A 27,195-nucleotide genomic window follows, 5' to 3' on the forward strand; every position below is an offset into this window, starting at 1 on the left:
ATTGACGTGCGCTTCGACAAGGTGTCGCGGATCCAACTGTGCAGTCAGTTGGTGGAGGGTCAAGGGGGGAGTCACCCCCTTGCGGGGTGCGGAGCAGCGCCCCGACACCTAAATGGTATGCGCGGCGACTAGTGCCTGCGAGGGCATCCGGGGGCACGTGCTGGCGGCCGAGGACTCTACGGGCATAGGCAGACGGGGCGCAGGTGACCGAGCGCGCGGCGGGCGCGCGGCGGGCTCGCGCTGGGCACAGGCGACCAGGCGCGCGGCGGGCGTGAGCGACGGGTGTGCGGCGGGCGCGTGGCGGTCGCGCGGCGACGGACGCGCGGCGGGCGCGGGTGGCTTGCGCAGGGCGGGTGCCTGTGCGGACGAGCGCCTGCGCGAGCATAGGGAGGCCATGATGCAGGGCAGCGGCCAAGGAACCGGGAGCAGGCAGCCAGGGCGCTGGGGGCGGGTGACCGGGGCGCAGGGTGGTGGCTAAGGGCGCAGCGCGCGGCGGCGATCAGCAGCGGTGGTGATCGGCGGTGGTTGCAACTGGAACGGGATGGGGAAGATAGGGCGAGCCTTCCAAGGAGAGAAAAACTCAACTCTTGAAATAAACTCGCTGTGTTCTTTTGTAACATTGGCCTACATATAGGCCTTGGAGGAAAGAGAAAATAAGAAATAAACTAACCGTCAAGGACCAGGCAACATGTTGACTTGTCACATCATGAATGGTTCTGTAGTTGTCATTGGCGACATGTCATGACGCGGGATATGTCCTGCGTAAGTGGAGGCGCGTCTGTCGTCGGTGCGTTGATGTGGTCGTCATCATGGTGGTTCTTTAGTTGACGTTGATGACGGGTTAGGATGCAAGGCGTCTTGGATGACGGTGGCGGCGCATCTGAAAATGGTGCGTTGACTTCGTCGCTACCACAACTTTACGGTGCTCAACATTCAACATTCAAAGTGGAAATATACAAAATAACCTTCATTCCTTAAAAAAAAATTTCAAGTCTTAAATTTAGAGCATCAAATGCAAACACCTGCTATGATTCATAATTCTTATAGAGAAACGACACCAATATGAACCATACACTCTAAAAACACTTTAGGTAACTTTGGTAATCAGATTCATAATTATAGAGTTTGTCCCAATGTGCTCTATAGACATATCTCCGCTTTTCATTATTTCATTCACGAATAGGTACTTGGTGGCTTTATGTGTAGACTTGGTCCAGCTATTTTTCTCTTTGTTGGAGAAAAATATATGTGACTTGATTGTCATAATACATGTCAAGAGGTTTTTATTAGCACCCAAAACCTGAAGATAGAATAATACGATTATTCAACCACAATCCTTAATTAGATGCCTTATACATTGTGATGTATTATGCTACCATAGTCAAAGAGATGTTATTAGCGACTGCTAAGCACTTTCCCACGAAAATGGGGTGTCTGTCAGGTAGAAATATATAACCTGATGCGGATCTTCATGTATTTTGACATCCGACAAATTCAAATCAGACTACCCAATGATCTAACAAGTCGCTTGAATTATTGTCTGTGAGCATGTTGTCCTCCGTTCTTTGCAAGTAGTGCATGATCATTTTTGCTAATGATCCTTTTTTATTTCTCAAGTATCTTCCAACCATCCATGGGCGTTCTATGGTTTGTAATTCTACATGCAATATATTTTGAGATTTTCTAAACGTAGGACTTTTTTCACAACTGAAGGACATTATGAATATGATAATAATGTGTCTTTAGGCCTATGGAAAAGGATGCTTCGTCAAGATCTTTCGTCTCAAAATTCCTCAATAATAAATATTTTATTTCACAAATTATGCAGAATTATGACATGCAACCAAAGTTACATCTACATACAAAACTAAGAGGATATATTTTATACACATTCATCAATTGTATTCATCTCATAACCGTATTAGATGATGACTTAACGAAACTTTTGATACCATTCATGTGAATTGTGCTTGAGCCCATGGATGAATTTAAATAATTTTTAAAATCATTTTTTGGTGTTGCAATAAAATATTTTTCTGGTTGTTTCCTATATACAATATTTCCTCAAAATTTCCATTAAGATACACAGTCTTCACATCCATCTGATGGGGTTCGATATTGTAGAGTGAAAATGGTGCCATTTTTATTGTAAAAGAGTCTTTTGAAAAAACTAGAGAAAAAGTCTCTTTATAATAAGTCCATTCAATTATAATAAAATACTTTTGGGACTTATAAATTTATGTAATTGGCATGGTAATCTCACATTCCACACTGTTTCAATGCCTATTAGTATACTATATTCATTATATTCCACATGTGATGCTTATGTTGAAGTGCATTGATACATTATCAGACTTACTAAATTCCGATGAGATCACGATAAGGATATCACTAGTCATTAATGCATTATTTTTGTTTGAAGGGTACATGAGACGGATATAAAAAATTCCAAATAGAAAAACACTATATATTCCAACTCATAGTGAACTATAATGACCACGGCTGACCACAACACCATCAATGTGATAACATTCATTAAGGACATGTTGTGGATACTTCTTAGCAGAAAGATTTCGCTAAATGATTACATGAAACTTAAATGCATTACACCTAAATTTCAGTCATGTTTATTCGCATCACCATTGTGTAAGTGCCCATTAGACTTGAGACATCAAATACATATTGTGGATGGACGGTTGTACTTTGATTATGACCTATGAGTTCCTATTCACAAAATTATCAACCTTCTTGAATGCTTCCCATAAAGAAGTTTGTGAAGATGATTGTGTAGACAAAATGGTATTTTTTGCCCTTGGTTTAAGAGAAGGTAGCTCAAGGAAGTGGAATATCCGAGAAGCATCGTCCTCAAATAATTTAAATACAAGATAGGGGTTTGGTGGTTAATCATCCCATGAATCATTGCAGTAGCATCAAGCAAATGGGAGCTATATGTACATGATCATTAAAGACGAAAAGGTTCAACGAGTGATTCAATATACCCCTCTGTATCTTATAGGGCACAAGATGCATCTGGGCACCCCAAGGTGAAGAAATTTGAACTACCCATTGGGTTAAATTGATCCTCAACAAGTTAACCTATACGGCGATACAGATAATTAACCTGGAACGCCAATAAAGGTTAATGGGCCACTTTATTCATTAATGTGTAGTTATACACGAGTACAGATGGTCACATGCAAAATTAGTTTATATGTTGCAAGATATACTTCAAGATGACGGGTTTTTATGGAAGGGTCTGAATAAGTATGACTAGGGGAAGACCCAAAAAATATTTTTCCAAAGCCATAATTTTTCAGGGCCCACCCTTCTTCTCTATTACCCCCCTGGATCCTCCCCACTCCAAATGCATTCTAAAACATGTAAAAATGATGGTGGAGAAATAACGTGGATCCTTAAGATGGAGGAGGAGATTCGACCTATTGAAATCAAATTAATATATCTAGAGTATGGGAACATGAATAACTCAACACCTCTATCTTTAGGAACCAAGAAATGTCAAATCTGATGCACACTGTGGTGGTTTCCTAATCACATTATAAAGATACCTTAAGATTCATTTTTATATCTTCTGTTGAAACCATTTGAGGTTTGTCTCAATCAAGGACCAAGAACCCAATAGATACAATATGTGCCTTATATTTATCCATTCACCTTTGAATCTTCTTAGGTTGTAAGTACTTTTTCTATTGTAGAATAGAGGCTTTAAAAATATTTAGGTGGTTTATAATCATTATTATAAATTATGAAGTAGTTAAATCCTATATTGAGTATTTTGGAAAAAATTGAGGCATTATTGAATTATCATCTTCAAGGATAATATATATGTCATTATCTCTTCCCATTAACTGATAATTCACAAACTAATAATATTTAAGAATAATATATATGCCCATCTCAAAAAAATTTCAATAGTGGGATTGTAAAACTTGTAACCCCTTGATATCTAAGATTCTAGTTTCCTTTCCTTTACCTTATAAGGTATTGCCTTAGGACAAATCGAAATCCTTAAATGCTCGAGAATTGCTTTTTACGTGCCCACATCTCATAAGTGGTCACTTGAGTTGCTTTAGTTGGAACATTGTTTAGCAGATAAGCCGATGCTTTAGTGCTTCTTCCCAAAGTAGTTCAGGTGAATAAATTTGATTTATCATACTTCTTCAGGTATCTTTGAGTATTATAGTTCATCTTTCAGCAACATCATTCGTGCTACAATATCCTAGCATAATTCAGGCTTTGTCATATATGCTAGCAGAAATATCCCTATTGTTAGACTATAACTTGTATTAAAAATAAATTATTCATCCCTAAAATATCTCATTTAAAAAAGAAAGAATAAGAGTGCCACTCAGAAATAGATGTATACATAGATACGTAGGTAGATAAATATATTAAGTGCCAAAAATATGAATATTAAGTTATATCTATTTGGAAGTGTCCTAATGATTTGTGAAAAATCAGAATCTGGCTAGAAAATAATATAATGATAAATTCAATACCTTATTCCCATCATGTTCAATAATCCCTCAATCTTAGAGACATCATTACTCTAGAAAAGCTCTATATTTTCTTTCAAATTTCAATCAACATAATTTTTCACTTGAAGACGAATTACCCTTTGGTATTGACCTCTTAACGTTTTGAGAAGAAGTGATTTATTTGCAATGGAAAACAAAGACAATGAGAAAGTATAATTCTTAATTATGTTTTATATTATGTTAAACTTCCCATAAAACTTATGGTTTGATCTCAGGTTTTTCTTTGTAAGATTTCCAACAGATAATAACATCTCATAAAGTCAAATCATTGAAATCTTTTATGATTTAAAGGTGTCGTAATATGAGTATGTAATTAGTAACAAAATGTTGAGTAAAAACATTTTTATTTCAAATTAATCAGTAGAGAAAGAACTTCAATAAGTTGTGATTAGTCAACCTCCAAAATCTAGTATGTCTTAATTTGTGTATTATTCGGGACGAGCAAACAAGTTCAAACCCACAAAATTTTTAATATTTTAGTATAGTAAATATTACTCATATAATCGAAATTTACAGGAAATTAGGTACATGACTACTATAATCCATTAATGCTCAAAGTCTAATCATCCAAGGGCTTTGAGTTCACTCGACAACAATGAAAGAAAATAAATGTCAGATTATTTACAGGTAAATGTACTAATTACTATGCACATATTATGATCAAGTATGGGACACTGACCCTTAGGCTGGCATTATCAGGAGAATCTAGGGATATAAGATCCGGGTATGCATATTATTGAAGACTAAGTAAGATCAAGGACGACTAAGTAGTCAAGTATGGAAATGTAATAAACCATTTTAAATTGTTTAAAATTTAATAACGTGACGTCCTCTAAGCAAGTGCGAATAAATGTGCATTAAAAATATCGTCCCAAAATATTTGACTTTGAAGTTAGATGGGAAAAGTTAGCGCTCATAACTCAGGAATGCAGCTTACAATTAATACATTCAGGCGATTCGACCTATTTCTTAAAACTTTATAAGAAAAAATTGCCTGAAGAACACATTTTTTATTCACAAATCAAATTTTAGACTCTTATTGCGATGAACTCAAGAGTTGATATGAACTACTAACCTGAAATAATTGTTAAGATGGTTTGGAAAATAACTATCGAAGTTTCGTTCACGCTCAAGAATAATAACTATCAAAGTTTTCAAGGATGAAAATGCATGTGATGTATATGGTCCGCTTAATTATAATCATACAAATAAAACAGGGATTTTTCAAAACAAGTACGAGTTAGAATCATCAAAGCTACATTATAACAGCAAAATCATCCAAAATAATGGAAAGCTCAAAAGGAGTCTAACCTTGCATCAAGAGTCAGCATGTTCAGAATGAGGAAGACTTGATTAGGGATGAGAAGTTTGTTGTTCGTTGATGAATAAACACTCACTTTGGGTGGTTTTTTAGGTGTTTGTGTTTGTTCATGTGTTTTCAAAATTGCTTCAGCAATTTTGCAGAAAACCTTATTTAGGTTTTCATTTTATGCGGCATTCGCAAACCAACGAACGCGTTCGCAACAGGTTTGACGCTTGAGCCTGTCCAAACTACAAGTTCATGTGCATTCTTATTTTCGCGAACTGAACTTATCACGATGACACTAAAAAGGGTTTGAAATGGAATAAGCTTCAATGGTGAGAATAAAACACCATTCTACATACTCAAACAAAAAAACAATGGGATGATGAGAGATGAAATTATGATAAACTTATGATATATGCAAAAAAGAGAGAGAACCAATGGGAGTAGACGATCGACATCAAGACAAAAAAATATAACATCTTCTTTCAAACATACCCCGGTTTCTGATACAACCTTTCGTCTTCATGTTTTTTTCTTGAAAAAGTTTAAAATGCCCCAGGCCATAGAGGTCATATTACTCCACACTGAAGAGCTCTCTTCTCTTAGTGGGTCTGCATGATCTGCCCTTAATTTGACGTCAGCCCTAAACATACAAAGAAATTTCAGAGAAAGAGAAACGAGGTTAATCGGTTTGGAAATTTCACCTAAGGAAGAAAGCATGAAGACGAAATCGATATTGTTGTAATTATACAACTAAATAAAGCTTCATAAGAAACATGCAACCAATGGACACCCTATGTTGGCTAGAGAAGGAGAAACAAATGAGAAAGTGATACCTTCCTCACCGGACGTATCCAATTCAATGTAATTTCGACGATGAAAAGCACCAAATCTGTAGAGATGGAAGGGAGCTGACGGGAGATGAACGAGAGAGAGTTCTCGAGATGGAGAGGTGAACGAGAACAGTAAGAAGAGAGATCGAACAGAGGAGATACGGACGAGCGGCCTGAAGACACGGGTAGGTAGAGTCCATCACAAGGGCGAGGATTGTAGAGGGAGAAAGGCACACCTTGGACGTTGAGAGGAGAATAGACAATGAGCTTCCAATTAGAGATGGCCGCCCAATTTGAACGAAAACAGAAAGAGAGATGGAAGGGTGGATAGATGGAGAGAGAACGATTTATTGATCATTATACAAAAAAATCCCCAATTCTATTTATATTTCATACAAACGCAACATGAAAAAGCCAAGTTTTTTAATGGAATTGTCAAGGAGGAAGACAAGAATACTCGTTGATGGTTTAGGGAGTTACAAGAAGAGGGTATTTATACCCTAAGATAGTTGAGGGATAAGTGGGGTTAGTGGGCCTTATAGAACAGGGACCCACTAACCCTATGACGTCACACTAACAGCCCCCCGCAAGTGAGGTGTGGATATCATCCATGCCGAGCTTGGAGACTGCACGTACAAGTAGGGGGTTGGACAGCCCCTTGGTGAGTACGTCGGCAGCCTGGTCGGATGAAGCAACAAACTCGAGATCGAATATCCCCTCGTCCATCCGCTCCTTGAAGAAGTAGCGGTCGCGTTCCATGTGCTTGATTCGACCCTGTTGACCGGGATTCTTCGCCAGGGCAATGGTAGACTTGTTGTCACAGAAAAAGTGGATCGGGGCGGCATACTCAACTCGTAATTCGCGGAGTATCCCATATATCCACTGGCCTTCCGAGGCCCCATCGGCAAGAGCGCGGTACTCGGCTTCCGCACTCGAGCGTGACACTTTGTCTTGTTTGCGGCTCTTCCAAGTGACAAGACTGCCGAAGATAAAAGTGCAGTACCCTGTCGTGGATCGGTAGTCGGTCACCGACCCAGCGAAATCAGCATCGGTGTAGACTTTGACGGTCTTGTCGGAGCTGCAAGGAAACAATAAGCCTTTCCCGGGACAGCCCTTCAGGTATGCAAGAACCCGATGGGCTGCCTGTCGATGGATCTCATGTGGCTCGTGCATAAACTGGCTGAGAAGATTCACGACGAAACTGATGTCTGGCCTCGTATGAGTGAGGTACAGGAGCTTCCCCACCAACTGCTGATACTGGCGATGATTCACCGGGGGTGAGTCCTCCCCTTTGCCCAATTTGACGTTTGGGTCAATAGGAGTACTCACCGGTGCACAATCAACCATGCCTGTGAGCTTCAGCAAATCAACGGCATACTTCTGCTGGGATACAAAGATACCCCGAGACGAGTACGCCACCTCCAGGCCAAGAAAGTACCTCAAGGGTCCAAGGGCCTTGATCTCGAACTCGACAGCAAGAGCAGCAGATAGGCGGGTTGCCTCCTGAACATCTGACCCGGTGATCAACATATCATCGACGTATACCGAGAGAATCGCAATCCCTCCTTGTCCATGATGGAAGAAGAGAGTCGCATCGCCATTACTCTGAATATACCCTTGAGCACGCATGACGGAGGAGAATCGACCGAACCACATCCGGGGAGACTGCTTTAGTCCGTAGAGAGACTTGCGCAGGAGACAAGCTGTCCCCGGTGGGCCCGGATACCCAGGTGGATGCCGCATGTAGACTTCCTCTGTCAAATCCCCGTGCAAAAAAGCATTCTTGACATCGAATTGCCGAATAACCCACTAGAAGTGGGCCGCCAGTGCAAGCAACAGTCGAACGGTGTCCATCTTGGCCACCGGAGAAAATGTCTCGAAATAGTCAACACCGTAGGACTGTGTGAATCCCCGCGCTACAAGTCGAGACTTGAGGCGCTCAAGTGTGCCATCCGCATGATGCTTCTTGGCGTGGATCCACTTGCAACTCACGGTTTGCTTGCCTGGTGGTAGTGGCACGACATCCCAAGTATGATTTTTGAGTAAGGCATGCATCTCTTCGTCCATCGCCGCCTTCCAACGAGGAGAAGCGATAGCGTCAGCTAGGCAGCGTGGTACGGGATCCGAATCGATGCGGGAGATAAACAGCTGGTAGGGAGTACTCAGCCGTCCAAAAGACAGATAGTGCGCAAGAGGGTAGAGGGGAGTGCGGGTGCACTTTCGAACCCCTTTTCGGAGAGCAATGGGCAGATCAGCATCGCCGCTGCTGCCAGATAAGGACGAAGCAGAGGGATCACCTGACAGAGGAGCGGAAGCAGGAGATGGTGATCCATCAAGCATGATAGACTCATCAGGGGGATGAGAAGAAGTGGACGGCGAAGTCGATGAAGATGGTGAGGAGGAGTCCATAGAAGGGTCCACGATGGGTGCCACCGAAGGACTCTCCGACGGAGGAGCAGGAAGGTCAAGTGAGGGTGGAACAGGAGGAGGAGATAGGTTAGGAACTGTGGGTTCCTCAGACGTAAACGGAATGATCTCCAAGTGGGGAGACAAAGGATCCTCACCAAGCGTAGGGTCGGGTGAAGAAGAGCTAGCTCCAAAAAAGGGTCGGAACTCTGCGAACGTAACATTCGCAGAGACAAAGAAGCGTCGAGAGGACGGGTGGTAGCAACGATACCCTTTTTGGAGTGACGAGTAGCCCACGAAGACACATTTCAGGGCCTTGGCGTCGAGCTTCGTCAGGCCCGGTGTAGTGTCGTGGACGTAGGCGATGCATCCAAAGACTCGTGGAAGAAGATCCGCGCGGTTTCACGCTCGAAGGCCGCTTCCATCCGATCAATAGGAATGCCGAACTCAATGCTCGATGATGGAAGACGATTTACGAGGTGAGATGCCGTAAGCGTCGCCTCACTCCAATAGCTCCATGGTACATTATAATTCAGCAACAAGGTGCGAGCCGTCGATGTCACGTAGCCGATACGACGTTCAGCAATCCCATTCTGCTCCGGAGTAGCAACACAGGATGACTCGTGAAGAATGCCCTGAGAGGCAAAGAACGAATCTAGTTCGATGTTAAAGAAATCTCGAGCGTTGTCGGAGCGGAACCGCTGAATTTGACGACCGAACTGTGTCTTGATCATCGCAACAAACTGCTGAACAATCGCCGCAACAGCCGATTTTGCCACAAGAAGATACGTCCAGGTATACCGAGTGGCTTCATCCACGAAAATCAGAAACCACCGGTGTCCTTTGAGACCGGTTTGTGGAGCAGGTCCCCACACATCACTATGGATCCGATATAGTGGAACTGTCGTGTGAGAGGTGGATGGAGAGAAAGAAGCACGGCGATGCTTCGCCAACTGACAACTGTCACAAACAAACATCTTCGGGTCCAACCCCTTACACAAGTCCGGAAACAAACGCTGTAGAATAAGAAAAGGCGGGTGTCCCAGTCGCTGATGGGCAAGGTGGAGGCGACCACGTCTCTGCTCCGCAGCATCACTCAGGCTCCGCTGTATCATCAGACACGAACTGCCCCCACCGTCCAGCAGCAGCAAATCTCGATCCCGTCTAATCGTAATAGTCCTCCCCACCTTGTCAGACAAGAACATTCCATCAGGCTGAAGGTGAAATGAGCAATAAAGTGAATCAACAAGTCGCTGAGGGGACATAAGCACAGCACGAAGAGATGGCACATGCAAAACATTCGTGACTACACCGAGGCCGTCCACATGGATTGCCCCAATACCGGCTACCCGAAGTCTGCCTCCGCCCGCTGTAAGAACCGACCGACTTCAACATGCTTCGTGTAGGACACGAATCTGTGATTGAACGGAGTCATATGCTCCGGTAGCTCCGAATCAATCACCCAGGTGGTATCCGACAGAAGTGGTGCGGTAAGAGCAGACGCCCCACAATACCAATCACTAGATGAAGAAGGAGATGACCCACGAAGTTGCCGAAGGAAGCCGTGGACTGGGACTGCATGGCTGACACCATGGCGGTGAGCCGGGCTACCTCTGCCGTCAGCTGGTCGACGGAAGTAGACCCAGGAGACGATGTCTCGGCAATGAGAGCTTTGTCCTTTGCTTCCTTAGGTTCTCTTTTCTTGGGCGGTCCCCGGGACTCGCGATTCAGGCGCTTGAAACAGTTGGGTTTGATATGCCCAAACTTTCCACAGTAATCGCACTTCGGAAGTGCCTTCTCCGGTCCCGGTCCAGTGGGAGTCGTAGACGGTAGGGTGAGAAGAGCAGAGGAGTCCGATATAGGATCCACGGGAGTGGACTGCCGAAACTGCGAATGGCTTTCCGCTTCAGTGAGTTCCTGGACAAGTGAGTCGAAGTCTGGAAGGCCTTCGGCGCGCTTCAGGGCCTGACTGCTGATGGCATCATACGCAGGGTTCAGGCCAGCCAAGAATCCCATGAGACGGAGCCGTACGGTAACACGTCGATCTGCATTGTCCGTCCCTTCACCCGGAGCATAATAGTCAATATCATCCCATTTCTCCCGGTGAGCCATAGCATAGTCGGCTATGGACATAGTTCCCTGAACAATCTTGCTTAAGGAAGTCGAGATCCGGAAGAGGCGCCAATTGTTCTGGTCGGAACCTCCAAATGAACGTGCTTGGTCCCAAAAAGCTTTGACGGTTAGACGGTTCCTGAATTTGGAGTAAATCTCCGGATGCAGGGTCTGATTGAGAAGCCAACCGCGGATAAAATGCTCCTCGGCCTGCCATGCGGAGAAGTACGGGCTCGCCTTCGTATAGGTGGATGCGTGCAATGCTTGAAGAGGAGCCGAGCCTGCAGAGTGGTCTCGAAACGCCATCCATTGTAGGATGTTCGACCACGAAGACGCTGACTGTCCACCGACGGGAAGTGGCGTGCGATTTTGCTTGAAGGGAGCTTGTCCGCAAAGTCCGCCTCAGTATAAATAAGATCAGCAGGTAAATTTTCGACCTTCGAGGCACTAGGCTTGGGTTCGGCCATCAGTATTGACACGGGCAGCAGAGACGTCGTCAGACGACAGGAGAAACGAGCAGTCCAGATGACGAGGCGGGGCACAGGTAGCAAAATTAGCGTCGGAGGACAGAGAAACGGGCGGTTGACGGTGGATGACGCGACTGGATGACGATTCTGGCCTCGGGATGACGTCACAGACGGGTGGTTGACGAATCGGTCCGTCCGGTTGACGGTTAAGCTGTCCGGATGACGGATAAAGTCGTCCGGTTGACGATAAAGTCGTCCGGTTGACGCGAAACCCGTCCAGTTGACGGACGGTTGACGCCCTGGGACGCGACTGGATGACGCCCGCGCCGTTTAAATCGCGACGGTTGCTTCCGTGGGGACGGCCCGCGGTCGATCTGGGCCGTTTTCCGGACGTTTTCCGGCAGGTGGCTGGCCGTTTATCACCTTCAGAGATGACTACAACAGATTGACGACGGGATCTGCAGAATTCGAATGAATCTGCAGATCAACCGCTTGAAAAAAGAACCGCCGATGAATCGCCGAAGAACCGCCGATGGAGAAAGCAGCGGACAGCGACGCTTGAACAAGGAGAGAAAAAAGAAAAAGAAAAAAAACGCTGTGGGAGATGTCTTCCACAGGGACCAACTCGAGTAAGAGCCTAGGGCTCTGATACCATGTCAAGGAGGAAGACAAGAATACTCGTTGATGGTTTAGGGAGTTACAAGAAGAGGGTATTTATACCCTAAGATAGTTGAGGGATAAGTGGGGTTAGTGGGCCTTATAGAACAGGGACCCACTAACCCTATGACGTCACACTAACAGGAATGAAAATATTCAAGTTCATCAAGATTATTTTGTATTGAGAAGAAAAATGTCAAAGTCAAAAAGCTTACTGGTGAGGCCGATCTGCATTATTTCCTTCTGCCTTGTGTAAATCATCCACATGACCTTTAGTTTCTAATTTCAATCGATCCCCCAAAGAGTTAAAAGGCCCAAAAAGCCCACCGCCAACACCACCAGCCTTTAAGGAAATTACTAATCATGAGTTCAAGATTACAAGGGGAAAAAATGGCCTTAATCACACAATTACCATAAGATTTCCATCACAGGCTTCTTTGTTAAGGCTCTTTTCTGCTGCAATTGAAGCCTTATTCAAAGAATCGGCTTCATTACGAGTAGATTCCTCGGGATCTGTTCTAGCATGTTTATCAGAATGAGAGATGAAAGTGTTGTGTGTCTGTAAATCACATCGATCTCCTGATGATTGGGTAATCTGGTTTTCTTTAGTACCAAACGATGAACAGGAGACATCTCCCTTGATCTCCTTTTTTTTGGGGGCATGAAACCGTGAGTTGTAGTCCAATTCTTGAAGAATTTCCCTAATGAAATAATGCCCACCGCCGACCTGCTGCCTCACAGAGGAAGCAGTGGGAAACTTTCCTGCATTGTCTGCCCGGTACCTGAAAAGAAATTCGAGTGAATATTCTAGCATATTAAAACCAAACTCAAGTGAAACTAGAAGGATTCAATAACTTTATTAAGATAAGAATCCAAATAAATGAATAAAATTGAATAATACCCCTAATTCTAACGTATTCATGAGGAGACATAAGTTGGAAAATGCTTCTAGAAGTCAATAACTAAAAATTATGATGGTCGCTTATTAAACAATCTAGAATATAGAGATTTCCGCATCGAGATGAAACGAAATGGATAAAAATGGGGAAAACGGTCGGTTGACTCAAGGTCTTTGGCATAAAACAACAAATAACACAAGTTTGTAAAAAAGAATGGTGATTCTGTGTGACACAGAAAGTAAGTTTATAAAAATGTTGTCTCCCTAAAAAAATGTTAACTACCTTTTCCCGATGTTTTTTCTTCTGCTTTAGTCCTCTCCTGATTATCCCTCTTGTCTTCAAAGGTCAATCAAGAGCCTTCTAATCCTTCGGCAATCTAATGATATTTTAGTTACCAATAATCAAGAGTGACTGAAATCATCATCTGATACTGAAGACAAGAAGAAAGAACAATTCTTGATACCCAAACAAAGAGATTACAAGGGGTTTTATAGGGAGCCCTAATGGGCTAATAATAGAAAGGGCCCTTAATGGGCTAATAATAGAAAGGAGCTAATAATAGAAAGAAGAAAAGAAAAAGGAAAGGAGACAATAATGTCAACACTCCCCCTCAAGCTGGAGCGTGGATGTTTTCCACACCCAGCTTGGAACAGAGCTCCTCAAACCGAGGGGCATGAAGCCCTTTGGTGAAGATGTCTGCAAGCTGTTCAGCTGACGGAACATATGGCGTGCAGAAATTTCCCGACTCAAGCTTCTCTTTAATGAAATGTCGATCGATCTCAATGTGTTTTGTACGATCATGCTGGACGGGACCATGAGCAATGCTGATAGCCGATTTGTTGTCACAGAACAGCTGAACAGGGGAAGAAACCGGACACCTTAGTTCACGAAGCGGTTGGGTAATCCAAAGTGCTTCACAAAGACCATGCGCAAGGGCACGGGACTCCGCTTCAGCACTTGATCGAGAGACCACTTTCTGTTTATTACTCCTCCAAGTAATAAGATTGCCTCCCAAGAAGGTGCAGTACCCAGAGGTCGACCGACGATCAACCACAGATCCTGCATAATCGGCATCAGTGTAGACTTCTAGACGCAGACCAATGTGACGACGAAACATTAATCCGCGGCCAATGGTGCCCTTCAAGAAACGGAGGAGGCGATGGGCAGCATGAAGATGACTCATTCGAGGGTTCTGCATAAACTGACTTAGAACACCCACTGTACACGCAATGTCGGGACGGGTGTGGGTGAGATAGAGCAGTTTGCCCACAAGTCTTCGATATTGTCCGGGCTCAGCCGGATCTTCATTCTCATCCGCACCAAGTCGATGACTCACATCAATCGGTGTCGAAATAGGCTTGGAGTCTTCCTTTCCCAGCTCGCAAAGAAGATCCACTGTATATTTCCGCTGACAGATGAAAATCCCACTCGAAGAATAAGCCACCTCAATACCAAGAAAATATCGTAATGGGCCAAGATGACGTATGGCAAAGTCCGACGACAGATACATAGCCAGCTGAGTAATGGACTCCGTATCATCACCCGTGATGATAATGTCATCCACGACACGAAGAATAGCCACTCCCGGACGTGGAATGACGGTAGAAAAGCGTGATCTCCATTACACTGACGGTATCCCCGGTTCTTCATGGCTATGGTGAAACGGCCAAACCAAGCACGAGGAGATTGCTTCAAACCGTACAGCGCTTTCTTCAGGCGACAAACAACTGAACTCGGAGTAGACGGCACTAAGGAGGCATATCTAGGAGGTAAGGCCATATAGATCTCCTCAGTCAAATCACCATGAAGAAAAGCATTCTTGACATCATATTGCTGCAATATCCAGCCCCGATCGGCGGCAAGAGCCAAGAGAATCCGGACAGTGTTCATCTTGGCCACAGGGGCAAACGTTTCCTGATAATCAATGCCATACTGTTGGGTGAACCCTTGCGCCACAACACGTGCCTTGTGCCTTTCAATAGAGCTGTCGGAATTGTGCTTTACAGCATAAACCCAACGACTGCCAACCAAGTGCTTGCCCGGCGGTAGTGGAACCAGATCCCATGTGTCATTTAGGGCAAGTGCTTGTAGCTCCTCCTCCATTGCCCGACGCCAATGAGGAAGAGAGGGCTACGTCCACCGTCTTTGGAAGGGAGATAGTGTCAAGGGAGGTGAGAAGAGCGTGGTAGGATGGGGAAAGACGATGAGATGAGATGGATGCGGCTAATGGATACAATGGAGAAGGATGAGGGCAAGACACAAGTGCTAATGAAGGATTTTCAAGAGGAGTGGATGAGGAGGATGAGGGAACTTCAGGGGTAGGAGGAACACGAGGCTTGCGACGAGCAAGAGTGATACCATAGCATTTTTCTGGCGGGCAACGGCGTATAGGTAAAGGGGCACAACATAGGGGGATAGAGGGATCCGATGGGGACTCTGCAGGAGGGTTCGATGAAGCAGAGGATGGATCTTTAGTAAGGACAGGTGGATTTGGGATTGGTGCAGGCAGAGGATCAGAGGACAAGGTGTTCATGGGAATATCAGATGGAGGCTCTTCGAGAGGAACAGGCAAGGAAGGACTTGGGACAGGTGACGAGGGAGATGAGTTAGGAAGAATAAGAAATTCAAGGGGATCTGATTGAGGTGGTAAAGAAGGAGAAGGTGGAGAAGAAGAGGGGTAATACGGAGTGAATTCGTCAAAGGTAGCATCCTTGGTGACAATAAATCGACGAGAGGGTGGATGATAACATCGATAACCCTTTTGAGTAGAAGCATAGCCGACGAAGACACATTGGATGGCCCGAGGATCAAGCTTGTCATGACCAAGATGGTGGTTAGGAGCAAAGCAAACGCACCCAAAGACACGAGGGGTAAGTTTGGTTTGGAGAGAAATGTTGGGGAAGGAATTCTGGAGACAATCAATGGGAGTAGAGTAGTTAAGTACGCGAGACGGAAGAAGGTTGAGAAGATGAATGGCAGTTAGGACAGCTTCAGCCCAAAAATACTTTCGCACATGCATGTGAAATAAGAGGCTCCGAGCCATTTCAAAAATGTGACGAAATTTTCGTTCTGCAACTCCATTTTGCTGGGGGGGTGTAAGGACATGTGGTTTCATGGATGATGCCTTTTTCTTGGAAGAAAGTACTTAACGTGGAATTGACATAGTCTCGGGCATTGTCGGAGCGGAAGCGACGAATAGAAGTGCAGAATTGAGTTTGAATGAGAGAGTAGAACGGAGGAATAACAAGGGAGATCTCTAATTTATTTTTCAAGAGATAGGCCCATGTGAAACGAGTAGCGTCATCAATGAATATACATAACCACCGAGCACCGGACGTGCTATGAACAGGGGAGGGTCCCCACACGTCGGTGTGAACGAGAGCAAAAGGAGTCGTCAAATGGGAAGAAGAAATAGGATACGTAGTACGATGATGTTTAGCAATTCGACAAGCATCACAAACAAAGCGGTCCATAGAGTGGCCTTGGAAAAGTTTTGGAAATAAACGATAAAGAGTAGCAAAGGATGGATGGCCGAGGCGTCGATGGAGAAGCCACAAACGTTCATGAGGCGCCGAAAGGGGAACTGCAGCGGCAGCAACAGCGAGGGGAGACAAGGGAGATCGAACAAGATAGAGACCCTCATGCTCCTCAGCAATGGAGATCGTCCTCCCCGACACCTTATCACGATAAAAACAGGTATTAGGAGTGAATGTAAGATCTTGGTTCAGATCACGAACAAGGCGGGATAAAGAAAGAAGATGATGAGCAAGCCGTGGAACATGAAGGACTTTAGTGAGGTTCATTGAAGGAGAGAGACACACACGACCATTCCCAGCCACAGTGAGAAGATCACCGGAAGCTGTTTTAACTTTGGAGGAGCCGGAAACGGGTTCATAGGTCACAAAAGCTCTAGGATTGGGTGTCATGTGGGCAGTGGCACCAGAGTCAAGAAGCCAAGTGGATGATGATGACGACGGAGATGGTGAAGGAGGAGGAGAAGGAATGGTGGACATACCCGCGTTAGCTAGAGAGCACGAGCCCACGACTGGAGGGTCAAGCAATCGCCGAAGACGTTCCACTTCTTCAGGTGTAAAGCCGGGAAGAGAAGCACTCGCCGAAGACGCTCCACTTGGAAGAAGAGCATAGGACAGAGGCACTTGACCAGGCATCGGTACTTGGTTGACAGAAGGTGCAACCGTAGCGAGATTGCTCTGTTGTGTTCGCTTCCGTTGCAGCTTAAAGCACGTCTCCTTGGAGTGACCACGCTTTTTGCAGTAATTGCAGAAAAGGGAAGGATCACCTTTGGAGGATTCCTCAGTCCGAGTAGATGGACCACGAGACGAAGCTCCTGCTCCAGTCGATGTGGTCGTCACCGAGGAGCGCGTGGAGGAAGACGAATGTGCTACAAGTGCAGAAGCCGGGGTCTGGGACTGCTGAAAGCGAGATTCTTCAATTCTCGCGCTGCGAAGCGCATCCTTGAAGGAAAGCTCTTTCTCCCGGTGCATAAGCTGAGCCCGTACCGCTTCATATTCCGGGTTAAGTCCTATAAGGAACTGAAAAACCCGAAGTTGAAGAGTGTACTTGCGATCCACCGAGTGAGGGTCCGGAGGCATGTAGTGATCAATCTCATTCCACAGAGAAATGAGTTCTGTGCTGTACTCCATGATCGTCCTGTCTCCTTGACGCAGATTGGCGGCCCGATGCACTAGCTCATACAGTGTGGCAATATTATTTTTCTTGGAGTGGCTGTCAAGGGCCGCCCACGCGGCCCGGGCAGGCTCAAGAGACAGAAATTCACCCTTGATACTCGGTGAAATACTATCCAAAAGCCATCGATGGACCACCCCTTCAACGTCTAGCCAGTCATAGTACTTGGAGTCTGTCTTGGAAGGCCCTTCTTCAAGTAAATGACGCATCAGTCGTCCCTTGAGAGTAATCTGGACATATTGCTGCCACTGAAGAAGGTTAAAGCCGGTGAACATCCCATCTGGAGGCATCCGAGGCAGAGAAAACGGTCCAGGTGAAGCCGACCAATTCCCCGACTCAAGAGGTGCCTCCGAAGCATTTGACGTTTGACCCACACTGGGTGGCGTCGATGCTGGCGTCACACCGGAAACCGATACAGGCTCCGTCATCTTGATCACAGAATGAAGTGTCGCACGAGGAGCACACGGCTGCAGGAACGCCTCGCGCTATTGCGGCGGCTGAAGAGTCGAGGAGGGAGCGCGGCCGCGACCGAGAGGAGAGCGCGCGGTCAAGAGGGAAGCGTACGCTGCCGAGAGAGAAGCACAGTCGAGGAGGGAGCGCGGTGCGGGAAGCCGGAAATGTGGCCGGAAAGAAGCTGCGCCGCCAGGAGCAGGTAGCCAACCGGAAGGAGAAGGAGCTCAAGATCGTGGCGAATGTAGAAACGCCAGAGATCGGAGCTACGGTCGAGCCCAAGAACCCGGATTAGGGTTAGGGTTAGGGCTCTGATACCATGAAGACAAGAAGAAAGAACAATTCTTGATACCCAAACAAAGAGATTACAAGGGGTTTTATAGGGAGCCCTAATGGGCTAATAATAGAAAGGGCCCTTAATGGGCTAATAATAGAAATGAGCTAATAATAGAAAAAAGAAAAGAAAAAGGAAAGGAGACAATAATGTCAACAGATACTATACAAGGATTACATCAAGGGATCCATCGGCATATGTCTGGAATGTTGAACACCACCTAAAACATGAAGGTACATACACACGACGATCCCATAGAATTATATTAAATCAGCCCATGCTGAATTCTAGAGTGTTACGACCAGGTACAATGTCTTGAAGTGCATACACATGTGTACTCAAAGATCCTTGAAGAACTTGTAACAATGTCTTGAAGTGCAACGAGAGGGAGAGAGTGATGAGAGAAGGAGATAGAGAAGGAAAATAGAGAGGAGATGAGGGAGGTCCAGCGGAATGGACGACGCGGTCTAGTAGGCGGGATGGACAATGCCTGATCTCGGGGTGGTCCGAGCATCATCACAGATGTGGATGTCTGCGAAAGGAGATCGGTTAGGAGAGAAGAGGGATTAAGACGAGAAGTGTGCAAGCACTTACTAGGTCGAAAGCCGTCTTCTCTATGAGGATAGCCAGCTTAAGTAGCCCGGCTATTGGGCCTTCGTCTTGGGCCGGGGGGGACGCTCGTATATGCGATGATGGATCGCATCACAACTCTCTAGGGGGGGAAGGGGAATCTAATCATTTACGGGTTTGTTGAGAAGTATTCTCTATAGACACTAGCCTGATCTTCAGGAACGGGTTACTTGGTCTAGGCAAGAATGTTACATTCCCTGTAATAAGAAATAGGGTTGGCAGATGATAAGAACCTGCCAAAGACTTATCATGATATGAGAAGAAGATGTACTAACCACAGTGCACGGGGGAAATCAAACGCGCCAGTACAAGAAGGCAGAGGGCTAAAAATAAAGGGTGACAGCGGTCATGAAAGGGGATGATTACTTTTCCAAGAAATCAGTTTAATCATGGGAGAGGAGCCAGAGATTCCCTCTGACCTGTTTTCTCATATCTCTCTTTTTCTTCTCAATTTCTCTCTTCTGCATGGCCCCCTATTCGATTGAAGTTTTGAAGATGAATGCTGTTTATTCCTACTTGTGAAGGAAGATGACAAATTTGTCTAAGTTACGTTCCTGCATTTACTTAGGAACGTAACAGACTAGATGATGCCACATCATGCATACCATTCGCAAACATTATGTCATCGATCATCTTGGTCAACACAAGGGCAGGACCAATGGCGGATGACATGCGGCACAAATCCATTGGTTGGATGAGGTCTCGGATTCAGGAAGGATAAAGGATGACGCGTCCAGGGGACGCCGAGACATGTCAATTTAAATATCTTGAAATAAAATGGATATATCTTATTCATCGAGTATTAAAAAAAGATGGATATATCTTATTCATTGGGTATTGATACGATACCGGGCCGCATTTATGAGCGCCGGCGGCCCAGGAAGCCCAAGCAGCCACAAGCCCAACAGCAACCCTAATTTTAGGGTGTTAGGGGTTGGGGGAAAAGGCCGAAACGGGTACACCGTGAGTTTCCCACCCTGTTCTTTCCCTTCAGCGACTTGGAATCGCTATCCCCACTCATCTCTCTGTCCCTTTCGTCCTGCAGAAGTTCTTCCCTGCAGCGCCGGCGGGCCGCTAATCCCTCCTCAGGGCGACGATCTTCCCGCTTCCTCTAAGCTTCCTATCCTATCTCCTCCACAGACCTAATTTGGTTACGTTGTACTTGAGACGGCAATCTCATTTCTAGGCATTGGCAAAGCCTCGAGACGGGATTTTATCATATCCTCCCCCTAATAGAGAAGAATTGTTGGAGTATTCTATCACGTAACAGACTAGATGATGCCACATCATGCATACCATTCGCAAACATTATGTCATCGATCATCTTGGTCAACACAAGGGCAGGACCAATGGCGGATGACATGCGGCACAAATCCATTGGCTGGATGAGGTCTCGGATTCAGGAAGGATAAAGGATGACGCGTCCAGGGGACGCCGAGACGTGTCAATTTAAATATCTTGAAATAAAATGGATATATCTTATTCATCGGGTATTAAAAAAGATGGGCCAAACTGGATGAGCGGGACGGATGACCTTGTCATCCACAGATTACGTGACATGATCTGTCCAGTCTGAATTACAATTTAAGATTGCAACAAAAGACATACCAAATCGCATGAGATGCGAGAAATAATGACCATCAAAATTTTGGAGCAGGATTGACCTCTACAAAATGCATTGAACGGTGGTTTACTCTATGTATCTTTAATGCAATTTAAAAAATATCGTTAATAATTGCAAGGCATCATCATGTAAAACACTGAACTACAGGAAAAAGAAAGAATCCTACTTTTCAACAAAGGACTGAACCATTGCACGCCGTTGCATCTTCGTTATTTTCTTTGGTCTTTTGTTCTCCCCAATAGAACAAGATTGAATCGAGACGGTTGTAGATTTCTGATGCCAATGGAAGTTTAATCTGCCCAATGTGCTAGAAGCATCGATGAGAACTGAAAAGCACAATAACAAGGAAAATGACCAAGCGATAGAATTTAAGGATACAGATAGATATAAAAGCTTAAAGCCATAATTTACAAGATGTAGTCGACATAGAGACGTTTTAGAATTGAGTCATATTTCCAAGACACCTTAGGCAATATAAACGGAAAAGACTGAGAGGAAGCAATATATAGCAAGGCTTCCAAGTTTTGGCAGGTTCTTTGAAGTTAAATAAGGAGGGAGGCACCCACAAGCGGGGGGAAGAAGTTGGAAGATTTTGGCAGCAGAGGAGATTCTCCAAAGCTGTAGAGTGAGGCTGATACGGCCGACCTCTGGAGGGCGACCAGCTGATCCAGCCTTGCCGGAGTCATTTTTTTCCTATTTTCTTGGTTCTTGTAGAGTCAGTTGTTCGTCGGGGGTTTTCCCCTGTGATGTCATCGTCTTCTCTGTCGGGAGCGAGTTGTCGGAACCATAACGGAGTCATCCTCCTGTTTTTGTTTTGAATATTACGAGCGGGTTATTCATATATATTTTGCTTCCGGTGGTGATACAAAGGAGGGGAACGTATCAATATAAAAGTTTAAATCCATATTTTACAAGATGTAGTGGACATAGAGACGTTTTAGAATTGAATCATATTTCCAAGACACCTTGGAGGCACATGGATACAATTGAGCCATAGAGTGATAATTAATTGATTTCCAGGGTCTAAAAAATCTTTTAACCCAGGAAAAATTAACGAAAAATCGGTTAAGCATATATAGTTATGAAGGTATAACATAGATATTGGGGTTCGAATAAGTCTATTCTACTGGAAACACTTAAATTAAAATTTTGGGGTTCGACTTCACATAAATCAAATCTATTCAAAGAATTACCAAAGGAGGAAGCAAAGAGCTGGTCAACGGGCCCTTGACCAGTCGCGTTAACCAAGAAAGGAGGGAAGGCGACAATCCCCTATAAATAAAGGCTGGCGAATCAGTCAATGCATCTTTTCTTTTCTTGAAAGTGGAACCAGACGGTTACACCATCGAGGAGGCTGGAGCAGCAGGAGAGAGTCTTCGCCTACTGATCTGGAGGGAGGAGCTTCGCCGGGGAGGAGAAGCCGCCCGAGATCTGAAGAAGGAGATCCAACAGGGAGGAGGAGCCGTCCAGATCTGCCCCAATCCCCAATTACTCTGGCTACATTGTCAAGATTTGACTTACAATTGGACTACGGTATCAATATAGTTAGAATTGTCCGTTGATACCATTGTGGCGTATCAGAAAGCTAGAATAATAATGGATTAACAGATCTCCTTAGAGTGGTACGATATAGATATGTCCAGATTCTCAAAATCCAAAATCACCAGGAAAAACAGAATAAAAATGGGTTTGGCAGATGATATGTGATAGAACTCTCCCGCGATAGCTTCCTGCTGTATGACCTGGCTATGCCGCAAGTATCTCAACCAGACAAAACACTCTGCTGTAGTTATGATCGTTAGAATCAGACAAATGCAGCACGTGTTTCCACTTAGTCGAAATGTATAGGAACGATAACCTCCAGAATCGTAACGCAATCAGAAGGAGAATAACGATGAGAAATAGAACTCTCCAATGAGTCTGAGAGAATCAAACTAGTAGATTGGATAGTCGCAGGCGAGACCAGATTGGCTCCCTCCTTGCGATGGCGGTGGAACGAGCTGAATTAATCCTTCCTCCCCAAGAGAATCTCCCCGTAACTAACTCTGAAAAAATGTGCACCCTTCTGCTTCTGCTGCCCCCTCTTTATTCTCTTCTGCTCCCGGTAGTACTCATTCCGTTGGGAGGTCGTGCTCCACGCTGGCACGTCACGTGGCTTCGTCCTTCCGTCGTTTGCTTTGATAAGTCCTGGGGAGGACTGTATCAATATGTTCTTTTCAAGAATGTACCAGAGACATGCCACCAAGAGGCAATATTAAGTCAGTTTGTACTTGCGACCCAACTAGAAATAAGCCATGACGCGGCAAGAAAGGTAGTTATTCATTCAGTTGATTGGCAACAAGAGCTGAGGCTGGGCCGGGAGGCACTTCACGACCAGAAAGGGGGAGAGCAGGAGCTATATCCCGATCTTCATTATCTTCTTCCACCATTTCTATTTTCTCCGCCTTCTTTAGAATCCTGTACTCGTTCTCATCTCATCCTTGCGACTATTTGGAATTACACATCTATTCTTTGGGAATTGCTATTCAAGGTGTCGTGAATAATGAAGATCGAAGTAGTGCAGAAGGTAGAAGAGAAAGGTAAGAGTAGAAGACAATATTTCACTTAGAAAAAAGGATGAAAGATACACATTACAATCCATTTTTTAGTATTCATCTAACAGCTACTTGCTGTAACGGCTAGTTAACGACGAGTTTTTACTAGCCGTTAGATTTAGACGGTGGGCCCCACAAGTAACGATTTTCCTTCTAATGGGCTTCGATAAGGTTCTTCTTGGACTTGGGCCGATTCCTCTTGGACTTGGACTGGTTCTCAGCATATTCTCAACACAAGGAAATTCTTGAGATATTCAATTCAAGAAACCTGATCAGTATCAGCAGATCTCTTACAAAGTAGTAGTATACAGATAGGTCTGGGTTCTCATAAATCAAGTTTACTTGGAAAAATAGAATAAAGAAGGGGTTAGCAGATCCCCTTAGAGTGGTACTGTGCAGATTTCCTGATCCTCATTAATCAAAGTTACCAGGAAAAATATAATAAAAAGGAATTTCGAAGATCTCCTTAGAGCAGAAGTTTGCTAAGATTCCTAATGTTCTAATACGATACCCTCGTCCCTTATCCACGGATTTGTATCAATAGAAAAAGGGACACTTCCAAGAATATTTCTAGAAACTGACAACACTTCTTTCAAAAACAAATAACCGGTTCGACAACCCACAAAGGGAGAACAACAAGAACAAAATGAGGAAAAAGGTGGATAATAGAAGAAAGATAGACAACGGTCATTGCAGGATCAGCTGGCTGCCCAAATAGAGAATAGCAGGATCGGCTCTTCCCTCAGTCTTGGAGGATCTCCTCGACTCTTCATTGACAAAAACAGACTCATTCCAAAAAATATTCCATTCTTGAGGCTACTCCCTCCTATTTAACACGTCGAGCATCTCTAATTTTAGTAAGGATCTAAATGAACTTTCCCACATGCTGTTTACGTTTAAGTTTCCTGATTTGGCTCATATCATGTTCTCAATAGTCAAATTTATTAGGAAAATTAGAACAAAAATGGGTCTCGTAAATCTCCCCTAAGTGGTGCTGTATGCATACGTGCAGGATCTCGTGAACCAACTTTACTAGGAAAAATAGAATAAATCGGAGTGATCACAAGAGAATAGTTTTTCATCTTTCCTTCAAAAGCAGACCTGAAGTTTGGATAGATATGCGCATGGGTAATTCGTAATATTATGAAGTGAATTGTATTCTCATTGATATAAAACGAAACGTTGAATGGTATTACCTTTAATTCGGATAACACCAAAATGAAAGGAAAATATCTAAAACATATCAGCCATGAAAAAACTTGAAAAAACTTCAAAAAACTTACAAAACTTGAAAACACTCCACGAGATACTGAGAAACAATTTTTTTTTCCGGCAGCACTTGAGGTTGGTGAGGTATACCAGGCATGAACCCCAAAAACAAAATCTGATAGCCCGCAAACTTAGGGATGCCAGCTTAAATTGCTAGGAGTCCTCGCTGAACTATCGTTCTCGAAGAAATTCAGGAGTGATCTCGAGGTTATTCAAAAGATTCAAGAGCAATTTCTCTCCGACTAGAAATGGATTCGGTCACTATATTTCTTACGTATTCAACCATTAAGTATCGTTGCCACATTTCTCAAGTAAAAACGCAAGAAGAAGAAGGTCCACGACATTAAACCCTTCAGAGATCGAAAAGGAAACGTGATTACCAACCTTTTCTGCAGGAGGCACGCGAGGATGCAGAGGAGCAGGACGCCTTGGAAGATGAGATACCCCGAGACATCACCTGAAACATCATCAGATCCCTCCACACTCAGTCGGCCTGCTGCCCTAGCAACTGAAGCTAGAAGCAATTGGAAACAAAATCAATACAGATGCAGAAACACCAAGGAATGAGAGGATAAGGAGATCTGAGACTAAAACCTCGCTCGATTACTCCAAGTTCCTCGCAGCTTCCAAGGCACAATTCATCCGAAACCACAATGAATCACGCTGATTCGAGAGACTTGCGATCCACGGGGGGAGAACTACTTCATTCGCAGAAAAACAACAGAAGAAATTAACAACAGCAGTCGATCCAGCTCGCGACGATCTACGGAGGAGGAAGATTATCCAAAGCAGTCGATCCAGCTTGAGATGATCTACGAAGGAGGATGATTGCAGATGCAGAACGCATCAGAGGAGATGAATGACGAACTCCATAAACCCAAGCCGTTGTAAGGGTTTAGGACGCGGACGGGACGGTTTTCCGTCCCATGACGGAGCAATCGTCCCGTCCGCGAGATTGGGCAAACCTGGGACGAACGGACGGGACGAATAACCCGTCCCGTCCGGAGGTATCCGACGGGACAGTAAGGGATGGACGAGAATCCATTGGGTTCAGTGCCAACGGTTGAGATCTTGCCACGTGGCATCGTTTAATCAATACCTTGACATTTTGCATCAAAGTCCCTACTTTTTTTAGCGCGCACAAACTGATGCCATCTAAAAGTAATTGTACATATGTCCCTTTGCTTTTTCTCTCCTCCGTATTCCCCCGAAAAATGGGGAAAAGTATATTTTTAAAACATCATTTTTTCGTCCACTACAAGGGACCGATGGTTTTTCTCCGTACGTGACGAAACTGGCAAAGTCGGGACGCAGACGTTTTTTTTCTTCAATGGACGAATCCCTGGATGGGACGGTCTGGACGAAACTGAAATAACCGGACGTCAGACGGGGTGATCTTCGTCCCTGTCTGTCCATTGTCTAAGTCCCAGACAATCAGAAACTATAATTATATAGAGGCCGAACCGCTTCTTATGGCGCTAAAATTAACTCTCTCCGAACAAAAAAATATCTATTATTAGAGAGAGTAGGATTTAACGGAGATGGAACGGCGGATATCTCCGATATGGATCGCAGCGGCTGATATCAGTACTTGTCACAGTGGCTTAAATCAGATTAATATTTTCAGCCTATATAAAGTAGCTTTTCATATAAGTAAAAAAAATCCAAGTTCTAAGTAGGGATCGGCAATCGTCATCCGTCACGTCACGCGTCACCGTGACGGTCACGTGACGGATGACGTGACGATGACGGTGACAAATCAGAGGGCCCGTGACGATGACGGTGACGGATCGCCCGTGACGGTGATGTGACGGTGACGGGGTGGTCCGGACGAGTGACGTGGCGAATAATCCGTCACGGATGACGTCCATGACGGAATTTTAATAAGTCTCTCTCTCTCTCTTTCGTTCTCTCTTTTGTTCTCTCCCTCTCTCTCTCTTTCGTTCTCTCCCTCTCTCGTTCTCTCTTTCATTCTCGCTCTCTCTCTTTTGTTCTCTCTTTTGCTCTCTCTCTCTCTCTCTCTCTCTCTCTCTCTCTCTCTCTCTCTCTCTTTCGTTCTCTCCCTCTCTCGTTCTCTCTCCATCTCTCGTTCTCTCTTTCGCGCTCGCTCTCTCTCTTTCGTTCTCTCTTTGCTCTCTCTCTCTCTCTTTTGTTCTCTCCCTCTCTCGTTCTCTCTTTCGCCCTCGCTCTCTCTCTTTCGTTCTCTCTTTTGCTCTCTCTTTCTCTCTCTCTCGTTCTCTCCCTCTCTCGTTCTCTCTCCTTCTCTCGTTCTCTCTCCATCTCTCATTCTCTCTTTCGCTCTCGCTCTCTCTCTTTCGTTCTCTCTTTGCTCTCTCTCTCTCTCTTTCGTT

The 27,195-nt window shown here is 44.7% G+C and overlaps 1 protein-coding gene across 4 annotated transcripts; it reads right to left on the reverse strand.

Annotated features, from left to right (window-relative positions):
- Nucleotides 1-6,319: 6,319 nt before the first annotated feature.
- Nucleotides 6,320-25,688, reverse strand: LOC144715343 (uncharacterized). Of its 4 annotated transcripts, XR_013584582.1 has the most exons (7): nt 25,439-25,688; nt 25,229-25,358; nt 21,148-21,307; nt 13,519-13,612; nt 12,750-13,119; nt 12,553-12,680; nt 6,320-6,505 (listed from the first exon to the last, which is right to left on the reverse strand). XR_013584582.1 is itself a non-coding variant. In XM_078590288.1 (6 exons), the coding sequence occupies exons 2-6, from the start codon at nt 25,296-25,298 to the stop codon at nt 6,385-6,387; spliced, it is 849 nt and encodes a 282-aa protein (XP_078446414.1). In that variant the 5' UTR covers nt 25,299-25,301; nt 25,439-25,688; the 3' UTR covers nt 6,320-6,384. The 4 variants fall into 4 exon arrangements, 3 of the variants coding, with proteins under 3 accessions (XP_078446414.1, XP_078446413.1, XP_078446412.1); XM_078590288.1 differs by lacking the exon at nt 13,519-13,612 and having other exon boundaries at nt 25,229-25,301; XM_078590287.1 differs by lacking the exon at nt 13,519-13,612 and having other exon boundaries at nt 25,229-25,352.
- Between the last annotated feature and the right edge of the window lie 1,507 nt (nt 25,689-27,195).

Source organism: Wolffia australiana, chromosome 18 (assembly GCF_029677425.1).
Source record: "Wolffia australiana isolate 7733 chromosome 18, ASM2967742v1".
Taxonomy (NCBI): Eukaryota; Viridiplantae; Streptophyta; class Magnoliopsida; order Alismatales; family Araceae; genus Wolffia; species Wolffia australiana.